A 16,757-nucleotide genomic window follows, 5' to 3' on the forward strand; every position below is an offset into this window, starting at 1 on the left:
CTCAATGATCTCTCCCTTGTTCCGGAGAGATTATGCCGGCCCAGATCCAGTGTCCAGCTGTGATTTCCCTTGCAAATGCTGTCTTACTAGCCAGCAAGCCAGTAAGATGTCAGCTCGCCAGGAAGACCCCCCAAAGTCAGTGGAATGTCTTAGTGCTTTTTTATTAACTGCCTTCCTCCCCTCTCTTCTTCCTCCCCTCTCCCCAAGAAATGCAAGCCTAGAACTTTTTATATGCCTCTCCATTTTTTAGCTTGCTTGAATAAACAACCAAGTGTCTTTGTTCTCACTGGTTTTAATCTCTGGAATTTTCTGCCATGAAATTTGTATTCCAAGATGAAATAGCTGATAATTAATGATCAAGGAAAGGTTGTGGGCAAGGCCCTGGATACGGAGCACTTGGGTTCCCTGCAGAGGCTACTGAATTACTCGGAGCAACTGGAAAGCCCTTTCTTGCTATTCTCCAGGCTCCCTGCCCCACCTGATTTTGTCTCAAAATAATATTCTAGTTTAAAAAAAGTGTAACCAAGAAGCTGGCATGCGGCAGAACAAAGGGCTCTTCATTAGCTGAACATGCTAATTTTCCAGGGCGTTGCATGGGTGTGGGCCCATCTGCCCAGAAAAGAAGAGGAGGGTAATCTGAGGTGGCAGAGAGCGTTCCTGGAAATGTTGAGGGTGGCAGCAAGCCACTTCACAGTGTACTTTCTGGCAAATGCATATTTTGGGGCCAGTCATATCCACCATGGCACTGGCAACGATGTGGTGAATAGCCAAGCCCTGTGCCCACTGGGTGCGGGTTTCTGAGAGTGCCCAGGTCATTGAACAATCCCAAGTGTGTCCCCAGACAGGGCCTCTTCCTAAAATAGAGGCACAAGGTAAATAGCCACCACCATCCAACTGCAGGGAGGGGGTCAAAGAAGGCAAGATGGTGGTCATGGCAGTGTGCATGCATGCAATATTAACACACTGCAAAAGGAGTGGCCCTTCAGTTCCATTGCCATGGCCACCATTTTGCCTTTCTGACAACCCTTATCCCAGGGGATGCCAGCGAAAATGACTCCATTTGGTGTATTTACAAAGACCATTGTCAAAAGGGAAAATGGGTTCACCTGGTCTGGTCTCAGAGCAAAAAACAAACAAACATTGGATTTCAACTTGCATAATTTCCAGTCATGCAGACTGGAAATTATGGGAGTTATAATCTAATACTAATCTCCCTGAGCTTGCAGGTCTCAAATGAAAATCATCCAATTGAAAGTCACCATTTTCAGGCCAGGAGGACCACATAGTTGGGGGAGCCACTCTGTCCCTGGGACTCTGTGGTTCTCTGCCCCACTTTGAGGTGGCATTTGGTACAGTATATGGCTACAATGGTCAGTCCTTTCTATCACTGTTGCTAGCTCAAGCCAGTTTGGTGCCAGAGATAATACCAAGTTCAAATGGTATTCTGTACTACCATTTCTTGTATTTATTTTTACAGTTAATACATAACTGTAAAAATAAAAGACAGGATGCTTCAGTCTTACCCAAGGTAGACCTAAGTCTCTCATAATGCAACCCATAACAGAATGAGCCATTTTCTGTAAAGTAAGTTCCCAACTGAATACTCTTTTTCCTTTAGTTGGTCTGTGGGTAGCGATTTCCTATCAAAAGGAGAGTGTTGGAATATGGCTTTGATTTTGATTTGCAAAATCTCAGTCCAGGGTGGGATTCTTTGCAAAACTAGGGAGCTGAGTTTCTCAAAAAAGTGTACGTGAGCAAAAGAATACAGTCATTGACATTTCTCCTTGAACAGAAGGGCGCAAATTTCTGTGTTCCCTGAGTAGGACTGAGGCTGTTTGATTGATGTGGTTTTCTGAAAACCAGTGCATAAGTTGCTGGGAACAGGATTTTCTCTGGGGAGATTCTTGATTTTCGGGGGAGGGAAAAGGTTTTTCTTTGCTTTTTGTCCCCTAAACTGTAGGGTTTTAAAAACTCAAGGCTCATGTTTCTGACTTCGCAGTGGCAGGAAATGAGGAATCCTTGGAGTTCTCTGAGCTTGGTTGTTTTCTTGCAAATGTTTTGTTACCTGGCTAGGTAACATCTTCAGTGCTAGAATGAAGTGGGGTTTGCTCTCAGTTTATATACAGTGGCATGCCCTGCCAGCACCAGCACTGTATATAAACAGAGAGCAAACCCTATTCCATTCTAGCACTGATGATGTTACCTAGCTGGGTAACAAAACGTCTGCAAGAAAACAACCAAGTTCAGAGAACTCCAAGGACTCCACAGTTCAACCCTGAGCTATACATATTCTCTTCTATTGGCAGGAAATGATGCTACCACTTTTCGGCACCTGTGATCAAAAATGTGTTCAGAAGTTGCCTGCAGATCTGAAACTTCAAGTCGCCAATTTCTGATGTCCTGGAAGAAAAGATAGGGAGATCTCAAGATCCCAAATCAGCAATCCCACAGGCAGAGATTTAGGGCTTAGGAAAGGCTTAGGAACCATGTGATCCTCAATAAGTTCCAGGGGAGGCCCACTGTGTGTGAATTGGCTTACATGAGCGCCTAAATGAAAATTCTGAATATAGGCACTTTGGTAAAGCAGCTGAAAGAGCCCTTGTTCCGAACGTTTGAAAAAGAATCCCATCCAGAAGGATCCTCTGCAAATGGGGGTCAGCAAGATGTTAATGCCAACTTGTAAACCACCATATGATTTTAGCAGATGAGCCAACACATTTGATTTCCCAATATTTGATAAAGCTATCTCTAAACCCTGATTGGAGAGAATTTTCAATTTGTACTTTGAAAGCAATCCGTTTCAACATGTCTGCACTGGGGAGTGGGGGAGGCACGTGACTTGCTCTGTCCTTGAGGTACTTCTGTACTTGCACAGTGATTGTTCTGAGCCCAGTCTGTGCATTTTCAAGGTTCTTGGAAAATGTGAACAAGCCTGAAGTTTGTCCATGACAGCCCTCTCGGATTATTATTAATTGAGCACTATTGTGGCTATCTCCTTTAAGCATTTATTTATTTAAAGCGCGTATGTCCTGCACTTCAGCTAGATACATAAAGATAAATAAAGAGATACAGATCCTGCCATTAGACTAACTATTTCCAAAGACACTACATAAAAGGAAGAAAAGTGGGGGGGGGGATATTTGCTTTCACTGAGTTATTGCAAAGAGCCATTTTCTTCCTTTAAAGACTTGGAAAAGCCCAAAGATGGTGTGACCTTACAAATGCCCTCGGTTTGGGTCTTGGTAAATCAGATAGAGACTTCAGGGGGTGCCTTGGAGCTCTGAGATTGGCATCTTAGACTAAGATGAGCAGATCTGGACTCCAAGCATTTGCATGGCCTCTACAGAGCAGCAGCAAGATACAGAAACTAGATCTCTGCTCCCATCTATTGGTCATTGGATAGCTGTAGCCTGGATCTGGTAGCCCTGGGTCCTGGGGAGTTGGCCATAGAGTGGCGTGTCCCTGAGGCTCAAATCTTGTTTTTTTGTGTTTCAGTCACTAGCCTCCAGTGTGGAATCAGACTTAGGGTCAGACTGTGACGGCAGCCACCAGAACACGCGGCCAAGGCAAAAACGCGAGCGGTGAGTCAGTGGAGCATTAATTGCTGGATTCCAAGCTGTAAATCACAAAACAGCCTTTTAAACCTTGCCTTCTTCCTGGGCATACAGGGTAACCCTTTTTTTTTTTTTTTTTGTGCCTTCAAGTCAGTTTTTTCACTTCTGGTGACTTCCTGGGCAAGTCCCTGCAGTTTTCTTGGCAATATTTCAGAAGTGGTTTGCCCTTCCTTCTTCCTAGGGCTGAGAGAGAGGAACTGGCCCAAGGTCACCCAGCTGGCTTCGTGCCTAAGGCGGATCTCGTGGTCTCCTGGGTTCTAGCCTGGAGAATACCTGTAGATGACTACTACACCTGTTGTCTCTGAGCCTCCAAATCTGTAATTCAGAAATCATCCGTTCTGGCCAAGCTTTACCAGATTGTAAACCTGGGTGAAAAAAGCCTTCTCCAACCAGGTTGGAACTGCAACTGCCAGAAATGTCAGTCAATAAGATTGAAGGCAATTTCAGTTCAAACAACCTGGAATTCACCAGTTTAGGAAAGGCTGATCTAGATGAAGTATTGAATGTTCTGGGGAAAAAAAAGGCAATATAAATATATCTTATTTCTTACTGCTGTGAATGGCCTCAGTGCAGATTTTCCTTCAGCTTGATAAATGAGTGTTTATCCCTCAGCCTCTTAACAGCTCTGGAATATCTAATATTGATCCTCCTAGTATATGAGACAACTAAGATGATTGATTTCACCAGACAGTACTCCATTTGAGACTGCAGCAGAAGGGAGGTTCAATCCACCACAGGACCACCATCCCCCATTGCTGAGAAGAGCCTAATTCCTCCCATTCCGCTTTTAAAAAATAGAGAATTATACATGCATATAAATGTATATACCTGCAGACATGCGTCTACAGCTGTGTCTGTGTGTGAATATTTTTTTTCTCTTCATTTTCCACTGATGCCAATAGGTTAAAAAGAAATAGTCGCAATAATGTGGTGCTGTTGGGTGCGTGTTTGGACTTTCCCAATCCAACATATGATTCTGGAGATTGACGGTGTATCTAAGTTGCTCTAAGCAAACAAAACCAAAGCACTTTGAATATATAGAAGTTCTGTACCTGCCCTTGAGTGCTTTGGGAATAGATAGATGGTATATAAATCAGACACTCGACCAATAAATGTGAATTCCGGTTATCACCTTAATGGCTTCTAACAAAGAGGAAGTAGATAAATTATGAAGTCAATAACTGCTGGTGAAATAAAATCTTGCAGATGGGAAATGCCATCCCTTTTCATCTACTCTCCTGTCCAACCCTTGTCATATCTCACAGGCCTGTGAGGAACAACTATGCGTTGATACGCAAATGGGTAACTCTCTTTTAATGTGGCTTGGAGCTGGGAGTAGATTGGGAGCAGTGGCCTAATGCCAGCCTTGAAGGCCCTTTTTCAAAGCTTGTCGTGCCTTCATATCCATCTCCCTGGCTTCCCCCATCACTTCGCTTTTGTGCCTGAATTGGTGCACAGTTTGACTGCAGCCCTGACGTCCCATTATTTGATTTTTCTTTCTTAGAAGGAAGAATAAGAGAAACTTCCTAAGGTTATGGAGCTCAGGAAATCAGGACCTCCAATCACTAAGGTAACCTCGCTTTAAACCAGTTTTCCACAGTGGGACTGGGAACCAAGAGAGGGTGGTGGGGCTGCAGTGCACGTATCTCCATAAGGATAACCATGCAAGTACTCCCAGAATTGCTGGCTGGGGAATTCTGTGAGTTGAAGTCCACACATCTTAAAGTTGCCAAGGTTGAGAAACATTGCTTTAGACATTGTCCAGTGTAGGCTTTTATGAGCCCCTTCCACATCCCAGCTGTGCTTCCAGTGTTTTAATCTGCAGGGATGATGGTATGATTCCACTGGAGGCAAGAGTCTGCATTTGCTGACTCTTATCGGCTTAAACTCCTGTTTTCCAATGGCTCATCAGCCCCATTAATTCTCCTTGATGGCTTTTCATCAGCTGACTTGTGTTATTGAGGCCTTTCTATCTACTCCCTGTGGCCCCTAGGTTTAGAGACAGCTAAAGCTGAGATCTGTCCACAAGTCTTTGGCATCGCCCAGCAGGCAGATTTGGATTCTATAGTCGACTGTCACTGGTGGGTTCCAAATTGGAAACCTTTTATACTGCAAAATATGTATTCAGCTTTGCTCAGTATACTGTAGAATTGTCAGGCCTAGCCCAAGGAACTCCAAGAGACAATGCAAATTCAGTTCAGCTATGTTTGTTAGCTAAAACCTCTAGCAAGAATCTTCCCAGTCTGAAACCCCAGCTCCCAAGTCAGCCAGCCACAACAGTGTGAATTCCTCAGAGAGGTGCCAGTCTCATCCTCTTGTAGCTCCCACGCTCCTCTGGCGAGCTGAGAAAATGTTTATCTCCCTGAGCCTGGCCTTCATAATTCCATTCCATCACAAGAACCTCGTTTCAGTGCCTTATCCTCAGCAACACTAGATGGGAGATAGAGTAGGTCTCCATGCACTGAGAGATGCTGTCCCTGTGAGCAGAATGAAGAATAAGGTCCTGACGCATGTATTTTTTCACAGCTCTTTCAGTGAAGACATATCTTTACTGCCCTATAGCTCTACAGCACCTGTAGAGCTGCTATTGATAGAACTGGAGCAATCAGTAATTTCACATCAATTTCAATATCAACCGGAGCTGCCCAGAGTCATTGAGAGTCTGGTGGCATACAAATTTAATTTATTATTATGGTTGGTTGCACTGCCAGCCAGATGTTTATACTGGATTTGGCATTTTTATCCACCTATCAAGTCCTTCCCAAGGACCTGGGATGATGATGATGATGATGATGATGATGATGATGATGATGATGTTATTATTATTATTATTATTATTATTATTGTTATTACTACTACTACTACTACTATACACAACAACATGAAATCACAGCTGCCAGTTCTTTAGTGGTGTTGGCCTTCATTCGCATCTAGTTCTTCCCAAGAACCTAGGATGTCATAATGTATCAGCGTGGTCTATGTGCAGATCCAAGCAGTGTGGCCTTTTGTAATTGACAGATGGAAATTTTCTGTCCAAGGCTTTTTGGTATGGCACCCAGTGTGCTGATAACCATTGGGACCACCCCTGCCAGTTTATGCCATAATCTTTCAACTTCAATTTTCAGATCTTGATACTTTATGATCTTCTCCAATTCTTTGTCTTCTATTTTACTATCTCCTAGTATTGTCACATCAATTATCCATACTTTCTTCTTTTCAACCACAGTTAAATCTGGTGCGTTATGCGCCAAGACATTATCAGTTTGTATTCAGAAATCCCACAATATTTTAACCTCCTCATTTTCAACTATATGTTCCCAGCTATTTTTTAAATTTTTCAATTATTATTGTTATTTTCCATAAGAAGACTCCTAATCTTGGAGTGATTTGTTGTTGTTGTTCAGTCGTTAAGTTGTGTCTGACTCTTCATGACCCCATGAACCATATCGTGCCAGGCCTTCCTGTCCTTCACTGCCTCCCTGACTATCTCATCCTCTGCCGTCCCCTTCTCCTTTTGCCTTCAATCTTTCTCTGCATCAGGGTCTTTTCCAAAGAGTCTTCTCTTCACATTAGGTGGCCAGAGTATCTGAGCTTGAGCTTCAGTATCAGTCCTTCCAATGAGCAGTCGAGGTTGATTTCCTTTAGGATTAACTGGTTTGATCTTCTGGCAGTCCAAGGGACTCCTAAGAGTCTTCTCCAGCAGCACAATTCAAAGGCATCAATTCTTCGGCGCTCAGCCTTCTTTATGGTCCAGCTCTCACAGCCATACATTACTACTGGGAAAACCATAGCTTTGATTATACAGATCTTTGCCAGCAAGGTGATGTCTCTGCTTTTTAATATGCTGTCTAGGTTTGCCATAGCTTTCCTCCCAAGGAGCAAGCGTCTTTTAATTTCATGGCTGCAGTCTCCGTCTGCGGTGATCTTGGAGCCCAAATAAATGAAGTCTGTTACGGCTTCCATTTCTACCCCTTCTATTTGCCAGGAATTGATGGGTCCAGATGCCATGATCTTAGTTTTTTTAATGTTGAGTTTCAAGCCAGATTTTGCACTCTCCTCTTTCACCCTCATCAAGAGGCTCTTTAGTTCTTCTTCACTTTCTGCCATATTTCTCAGGAGACAGGTAAGGTGGTCTGGTACCCCCATCTCTTTAAGAATTTGCCACAGTTTGTGGCAAATCCACACAATCCACACAATCAAAGGCTTTTGCATAGTCAATGAAGCAGAAGTAGATGTTTTTCTGGAATTCTCGTGCTTTCTCCATGATCCAGCGAATGTTGGCAATTTGATCTCTAGTTCCTCTGCCTCTTCGAAACCCAGCTTGTACATCCAGTAGTTCTCGGTTCACGTACTGCTGAAGCCTAACTTGTAGGATTTTGAGCATAACCTTGCTAGCATGTGAAATTAGCACAATTGTGTGATAGTTTGAGCATTCTTTGGCATTCCCCTTCTTTGGAATTGGAATGTAAACTGACCTTTTCCAATTCTGTGGCCACTGTTGAGTTTTCCAAACTTGTTGGCATATTGAGTGCAGCACTTTAACACCATCATCTTTTAGTATTTTAAATAGCTCAGCTGGAGTACTGTCATCTCCGCTAGCTTTGTTGTTAGTAATGCTTCCCAAGGCCCACTTGACTTCGCTCTCTAGGATGTCCGGCTCAAGGTCAGTGACCACACCAGCATGGACATCAGGGACATTAAGATCTTTCTTGTATAGTTCTTCTGTGTTTTCTTGCCACCTCTTCTTAATCTCTTCTGCTTCTGTTAGGTCCCTGCCTTTTTTGTTCTTTATCATGTCCATCTTTGCACTAAACGCTCCCTTGATATCTCCAATTTTCTTGAGTAGAGCTCTAGTCTTCCCCTTTCTATTATTTTCCTCAATTTCTTTGCATTGTTCATTTAAGAAGGCCTTCTTATCTCTCCTTGCTATTCTCTGGAAATCTTGGAGTGATTACATTATGAAATCTTCCTTTTCTTTTATATTATTCTATTGTACTCTATTTCTATTTTATTATTATACTTTATATTGTTTTACTGTACTTATTTAATTTTTCCCTCTCTGATTTTTAAGCTTTAATTTCTTAGATTATATATTATTTTACATTGTTTTTCTTCTATTTGGTCACTGGTTCTGGATTTTCATTTTTGTTTACTTTGCTGGTCATTGACTGTAATTAAATAAATTAAAACCCCCATCAGTCCTGGCCTGCAGGGCCTCACTTGACTTAGGGCCCATTTCCTCCAAAGGAAGAAATGGTTCCTTCACCTACGTACTGAACAAGATAATGGCTATGTTCTCAGAATGTGCAGAACTCTACAGTTCACACCATACATTGAACTAACCAGGTGGGCTGCATTCACACAACTAACTCATGAACAACTACCCCAGATTAAATGTTGTGTGAATGCAACCACTAGGTCTTTAACTAGCTCAGTTAAGTGTATTTTGTTAAATGAGCTCCAGTCTATTGATGTGATAGCAAATCAAATATTCATTTTTTTTTAAAGGAACCTGATTCTTAGACAACACATCCCATGAAAGAGACTGTTCTTATATGTTTGGTTTATTCAATATTGTTTGGGTACATTTGTTATGTATCAGAAGCAATGATGGCTCTAGATTTGCTGTCCGCAACTGGTGCTGGAGGGGAATCATGTAACCAGCTCCTCCACCTTCATTAGTATTTTTTTTTTATTTGATTTTGTCCCCCTCAACATTTGGCACCCTAAGCACCCACCTAATTTATCTGTTGGAGAAGCCATTCTGCAGAGGTAGATGTTTGGCCCCTCTTGAAGTTGCATTTCTTTGGGAGCAAACTTCAGACCAAATGTAGGAAAGGAGGAGGTTCAGCCAGCAGAAGGCTGGGACAAAATGTTGAGTCTATAGTCTTCTTTTTCTCCTGTTCCTCCTCTCTCTGCTTGGCAGAAACAGAACAAGAAAGAGAAGGAGGTTGCAGGGGGAGGAGGAGAGAGGGGTGTGTTTCTGTGTGTGCATGGATGTTATGTAGTATATTTATAATATAATATAATATAATATAATATAATATAATATAATATAATATAATATAATATAATATATAATTAATATATAATTAATATGTCATATAGGAATGTAAAAATGATGAGGGGGACATATCCCAGTGCAGCTTTATATCTTTTGGCAATATATATTCCTCTATCTCCCTCTATTTATATCCAGGAACAGTTGGCTAGGAGAAATTGCTTTTTATCCAGAGCTTGATTCCTTGCAGAGTGCTTTTGAAAGTAAGCCAAGAGTTCATAGAGCCTCAGGGCGGCAAGTTGCATCCCCAGCAATAAACGGATAGACGGAGAGAAAGAGAGTGCCCTAAACAGCTAGATTGGTTATGAGCTTGGACCGTTATTACTGTAATGGGTCTACGTTTACTGTAATTGTATTACCTGATTTGAATGTCCAATAAGTTGAAAGAGCCTGTGTGCTTTTAGAGCTATGGATGGTCTCCTGAATGGATCTTGTTTTAGAGGGGAGTCGGAGATAAGTACTCTGTGTGTGTGTGTGTGTGTGTGTGTGTGTGTGTATGTGTGTGTGTTATCTGAGAAGGAAGAATTGGGTGCCAGTATCAGGCAGCCTTCTCCACTCTGCTACTTTCCAGATTGTGGGACTAAAGCTCCCACCATCACCAGCCTCAGGTGAGCCAATGGAAGCCAGATTCACAGCGAGATTCACAGCGAGTCTGGGGGCTGGAAAGAAGAAGAAAGAGAAGAAGAAGAGAAGAAGAAGAAGAAGAAAGAAGAAGAGGCAGCTGCTTATTCAGCCAGCAGCCATAGCAAAGACAGAAGGGACCGGCAACCTATTGTATCCAGGGGCCTGCACATTTTAAATAATTTCTCTTTATTGCTAAGGGCTGTATGGGACTAGAGACAGGGTCAGTGAAGAAATGGCACCACCAGAGAGGATCGGAATGGAATTCTACCTGATTTTCCTGTCTGGAGAGATTTGGCCAGAAATTGTTCTACTGCAATTTCAAAGTTTGCAGCTGGTTTTCTGGGTCTTGACTTTGGGGGCCTCAAGAGATACAAAAAGAGAGAACTTGTGGGCTGCACCTGATCCATGGGTTGCCTCTTCTGATGTCAAGGATGACCTGGATGTTTGGCTGCAGAACAACCAGCTAGGGTGCTGAGAAGGTCTGTGGGGAGGGTGGTTAGGTTAACAGGATTGGAGTATGAAGTACAGTGGTACCTCGGGTTACGAACTCCGCCTTGACTTACGAACCGGATCCGCGGCCATTTTCCCTGCTGCCACGCAGTCGCGGCTTCCTGTGGGCAAGGTTGCGGTAGCAAGGAGACGTTCGGTGAGGCTTGTGGTGTGTTTTGCGGTGTTTTGCGAAGGTTTTTGGTGTGCATGTTAGCATGGCTCCAAAGAAAATGCAGAGCAGGGTTGGCGGGAGTAAGGCTCTGAAGAGAAAATTGCCTCGGGTTGCGACCAAATTCAGGCGGACGGCGGAACGGATTAACCAGATTTATATTGAACCCTATGGGGAAATTTGCCTCGGGTTGCGACCAACTCAGGATACGTCCAGAGTCACGGAACGGATTAAGTTCGTATCCCGAGGTACCACTGTATTTCAGCCACAGAAAGTGAAACCAAAAGATCTGCATCTCCAACAGCCTGCTGGTGAGGATAAGACGAGAAAAGAGGAGGAAAAGATCTAGGATTGGAAAGATGCTGAAATAACCTGATAGAGTTGAAGCTAGAGAAAATGCAGCCGTGCTGCTGGAGGTGAATGACTTTGAGGAGAACTTCATTTACCTTCTGCTTTGACTCTGAATGGAACTTTTCTTCATGTGGGGGGAAAAAAAACAGCAGGAAAACTTGTTCCTGCAACTGAAGGAAAAGAACTGCAGTTTTGAGCACTCAGAGAAAAATACTCCATTTTGTTGATGCAATTAAACTCTTGGGAATTGGACATCCTTGCCAATCTACTGCTTGCGATTGATTGATTACGTGCCATCAAGTTGGTGTTGACTCTTAGGGATCACATACAGTAGATAGGTTTTCTGGCCCTTCGGGTCTTCAAACAGTACTCATTGCCACTGTAACTGAGTCCAACCACCTTGTTGCTGGTCCTCCTCCTCTTCTCTTTCCTTCTACCTTTCCCAACATTAGAGCCTTCTCCAGAGAGCTAGGTCTTCACGTAATATGTCTGAAAGAGTAACTCCATGTTTTTTTAATATTATTTGCAGCTCAGACGAATAGGATAACTCATACTAAAATTCTTTGGGAAAAGATCTCTCATATGTTGCATATGTTTTCCAGTGATTTACCTGTGTTTTCTCCTTCAGGCCAACTCCTGAGGAAGCCCAAGAGTGGGCAGAATCTTTGGAAAAGTTGCTACTACACCCATGTAAGTGTACATATGTGGTTCGTCAACCTTTTTAAAGGATTGTTTGATACATGGTTTACAGATTTCTGGGTGTCTTTTTCACAGAATGCATGTGAAAATTAGATGATTAGTCATCCTGAGAACTTTTGCCTGTTCCAGATGGTTTCTTGGCACCAACCCAGCTTGCTTAATAATAATAATTAATGCTGATTCCCAGAATTCCAACTGGCAGAGAGCATAGGCAAATATGTAAATAAAAGGCATTTTCATAGAAATCGTCCTGTCCCTGCCAAATGAATTAAATCCTGTTTTCCTCAGAATGGTCCTGTAAGACATGGAGAAGAGTCAGATTAATAGAGAACAGTCCAGCATACAGCAGAGCAGGAAAGTAGACTCCAATTAGGTAGCTTATTGGCAGGGTTTCTACCCCCACTCCCTCCTGGCATCTTCTTTGGATCAAGATTCAGAGAAGACTTTCCTCCCAGAAATGGGACTGATGGTTAACAGAGATGTTCCTGGTTGCCTGCCCTGGATCATTATGTGGACATGGTGTGATCTTTAGTTCTCAGGGATCTGCAGACCATCTTGATGGGTCTGGCAGGGGGGAATGAAATCATTTAGGGTTCTGGTTCCTATAACATAATGTTATGACTTCCTTGACCAGGACATGTCTTGGCTATGATCTAGGAATTGTGAGAATGCCCTCTCTCTTCCCCTTGACACTCGTACATAGTGGAGCTAAAAGAAGATCGTCCTTCTCTGGGTCATCAGTCCCATCCAACAGTGCTGTTGCCTATGGATGAAGGTGACTGTAGTCCAACATAACTAGTAAGGTTGACAAAAGTTGTTATAGTTAATACATCCCCACACACTTGTTTTTCTTTTATTTTTTTTCCCTAACTGCTGGTTTAGTGTTATAATACAAAGCCACAAATCACACAAATACTTTCTAATCCAAATTCGTAACCCTTATTGGAAAAAATAGAGCATAGAAATCTATATGAAGAGGGTCGTTATTAAATATCATACTCTCATTCTCTTCATATTAGGTAGTTCTTCCAAGGGCAGCATCTGCAGATCAGACTTTTAAGAGCTCATCATCCATAGAACAATAGATAATTTTCAACAATTATAGGGAATCAGACATTTAGGTAGCCATCTGCTGTGCCTATCCCTGGAGTGCACTGTAGTAAGCTTCCCAAAACTCAGAGGGGGATTTCATGTGGACCTGTTGCTTCCCCATCTCCCCGCTCATTTCTCATAAGCTTTGTGTCTTCCTGGCAAGAGAGATAAGAAAGGTCTCCTAGCATCTTCTCCTTTCCTGAAACATCCATAGTCACTTGATAACCTGAAGTACAAAAGAAGAAAACTCTGCAGTAAACTGCATAATTTATTCCAGGTGGAATTAACAGCATTTCTAAAGATTTTCTGTAAAGAAGGAAGATTTCAATTGATTGTTTTGGTCTGTTCGTCTCCACATTAGACGGTCGGGCGGCCTTTCATGCTTTCTTGAAATCGGAATTCAGTGAAGAGAACCTGGACTTCTGGATGGCATGTGAAGATTATCGAAAGCTCCGGGGGTGTGACAAACTCCAGGACAGTGCAAAAAAAATTTATGACCAATATATCACCATCCAAGCTCCAAAAGAGGTAGGGGAGTATTAAAGTTTCTTTGAATTTATAGACTCATTTATGAAATGGAATGGATTTGTTAGAGAAAACCATTGTTCCACATTCTACTTTGTATTTTTTTCCCCCTTACATTATCAATACACGTGTGGGTGTTGTATGTGTATATACATATATACATGTGTGTGTGGGTGTGCGTGCATAGGTATTACTGCACATACAGGCATCTTCAGATGTTCGTATGCATCATTTTAACAGAATTTTTTTTTCTTGTGTGTTTGCTAATCCAGACAAATGGGTGTGTTTGTATCAGGCCAAATACTACACAGAACAAATCTGATCTATTCATACTGGTGACTGATCATATTAAACTTGCTTTTTTGAGGTGTTTTATAAACACCCGTATGTACTTTGGAAAGCTAGAGAGGAAGAGATGCCAATGAAATGAAAGATGCAGAACTATACGTGGTTCACGGTGGTGTGATGCAGGAGGTGAATGCGCCTCCTGAGTTCTTTTTCTGAACCATCTGATAGCTCCTAGGGTCTGGTCATAACTCTGCTGTTGTTTTCAAGAGGTTAGCAAAGAGGGAGTCAGAGAATGAAGTTAATAATCAGACAGGGCTGGATAATTGTTGTATCTTGTTCTAGGTTTTCCTACTTTGCTAGCTGTTCAAATTATCTGGATCCTTTTTAGTTAGGGTAAAGGACCAGATAATGCCATCTAAGACAGCACTCGTTGCGCCCTTAGATCACTTTTGTTGATGGGGATAGTGCCTGGATGGGGATAGTGTGAGTGGTCTTATTGGACCTCTCAAGGCTTAATGATATCAACCATACTATTTTATTGGATTGTCTGCAGACTTTGGGGATAGGAGATGTTACCAACAAAAGAGAATACATGAAGCTCAGGGTTGAACTGTGGAGTCCTTGGGGTTCTCTGAGCTTGGTTGTTTTCTTGCAAACGTTTCGTTACCCAGCTAGGTGATATCTTCAGTGCTCAGAGAACCCCAAGGACTCCATAGGAGATGTTGTTTTGCAAAAGTTTTGCCCCTTCTGCAGTGGACAGTTCCAGTCTGATGGTGGGGGAGCAGAGGTCAGCTTGGTAAGCCCTGATATGTGGGGTGCTGCAGGGATCAGTCATCTTTCCCCTGCTCTTTAACATCTATATGAAACATCATCTGACAATTTGGAGTTGCACATTGTTACCTCAGGCTATGTGGACCACATCAGTGTCCTTTCCCAATATCTGGAAGTCGTCAGGGTCTGGATGGAAGAGAACAGACTGAAGCTGAGCCCTAGTAAATCAAGAGTTGCTGTGGATACATCAGGATTCTCTGTCACCACTGGAGTTGTTCCTTGACGAGCAAGCACTACCTGTTAGGAAGCAGATTCATGACTTGGGGAACCTCTGGACTCATGGCTTGTGCTGGAATAGAAGGTGGAAGCCATAGCCAGAGGGGCCTTTGCCCAGTTTCAGCTGATGTGCCAGTTGCAGTCCTACTTGGGGTAGCAGGACCTAGCTACAGTAACGCATGCCCTTGACACCGCCCAATTGGACTACTCTACTATGTTGTACTTGGAGCTGCCTGTAAACACCCCTTGGAAACTACAAGTGGTCCAAAATGTAGTGGACCACATCGTTTCTGGTTCTTTGCGATCATATAACACCAATTTTGCAGTTCCTTGATTGGGTGCAAGTTGGTTTCTGGGTACAATTTAAGGTGCCAGTTTTAACCTATAAAGCCCTTTATGACTTGATGCCCAGATATCTGCAGGACCAGCTGCTCCAGCCAGTACCAGCCCAATCAATTAGATTTAACAGGGACAAACTGTTATTGATCCCATATTTTGGGGAGCTTTGGAGGGCTAAAGGGAGAAGGTCTTGCTTTTTGGTGTCACTGTGGTAGAGATCAAGCTAGCCCTCTCACTGATGTTTTGGAAGCTATTCAAGACTTGTTTTGGGGAGCCTTCCCCTGATCAGGCTATCTTTAGCTTCTATATTTATTGATTGCATTTTTACATTTGACTGGTATTGTTTTTATGGTAGTTTGTACAGTAGGTGTTTTAATTGTCTTTTATTCTGTGAAAACTGCCAAGAGTCTTTTGATTGCAAGAGAACAGTAGTGTATAAAATACATACATACATACTGTACATATATACTGTACATACATACATAAATGACAACCTTTCTTTGCAAGAGGGATTTCATGCTGAAGGTTGCATTTCAGATGGGTGAAGTCTCTTTGGGGCTAAACTATCTCTCTCCACCAGTCATGTAATTCCGGATAGGCATCAGAGGGTTGGTGGAGATTTAAGCCCATCTTCTGGCACAGAGGCAAATGCCTGGGGCTGCCTTAGAGAGACTGTCTCTATGGTTTTGTTTTTATGTTTCACCTCCTATGGAAACCTCAACCATGAGCAACCAAATGTTGCTGTAAGTATGAATCCGATGAAAGAGGCCCACACAGGACTCTTATCATTACTCTTGCCCTCCTGCTGCTCAGCTAATCTCAGGCATCTGTAGGCATCTCATTGCCTCTCTTGCACTGGTGACTGCAGGACATTTGTGGGGAATGCCTCGGACTTTCTTTTTTTGACTGAGAGCTGCAGCAAGAGGCATAGAATGACTTGGCTCACACCTCGCACAGAGCCTACAATGTGCTTTGTTTGGTTTGGGCTTAGTGTGTTATGTAAACCTATCCCGTTGCGGTTTATTCAACCAACCATGACCGTTCAAGCCATTGTAGGGTGATGTGCAAATCCAACCCATTATTAACTAAACACGATACAGTAGAGGCAGTTTTGCCCACTTTATATGTATGCTCTTGGTTCTTCAGATTTTATGTTTCTTTGAGGAACTGTGAAAACCAGCTGAACCCATTGAGAAACAGCAAAGGATGTGTATACACTGTGCACTAATTCCAGTTTCATTCCACTGTCAGTTCTCTGAATAAACTGTATCTTCAGCCAGATGCAACTAAAAAGAGGGAGGTCCGCTTACACGCAGTCTTTGTCAACACCTGTTCTGGATCAGCATTTACTTACTAAAAGTCTACAGCTTTTGTGGCCAGGTTTCTAACTTCTGAACTCACCACATCTAGTTCCAAGCCCCTGATTTTTTTTTCTGCTGCTACAAATAGATTTCTTGGT

At 42.7% G+C, this 16,757-nt stretch overlaps 1 protein-coding gene across 3 annotated transcripts in view; it reads left to right on the top strand.

Annotated features, from left to right (window-relative positions):
- LOC103067337 (regulator of G protein signaling 3-like) overlaps positions 1–16,757 on the top strand; it is a 28,478-nt gene that overhangs the window by 11,256 nt on the left and 465 nt on the right. For all 3 annotated transcript variants that reach the window (XM_088128565.1, XM_007437615.4, XM_088128566.1), the window contains 4 exons: positions 3,496–3,581; positions 5,119–5,184; positions 11,937–11,998; positions 13,461–13,627. In XM_088128565.1, coding sequence (XP_087984691.1) covers positions 3,496–3,581; positions 5,119–5,184; positions 11,937–11,998; positions 13,461–13,627 — 381 coding nt within the window. The remainder of the gene's footprint in view (positions 1–3,495; positions 3,582–5,118; positions 5,185–11,936; positions 11,999–13,460; positions 13,628–16,757) is intronic.

This window comes from Python bivittatus, unplaced genomic scaffold (assembly GCF_059951505.1).
Source record: "Python bivittatus isolate LINGU-HERP-01145 unplaced genomic scaffold, Pbiv_v1 ctg000750_np1212, whole genome shotgun sequence".
NCBI lineage: Eukaryota > Metazoa > Chordata > Lepidosauria > Squamata > Pythonidae > Python > Python bivittatus.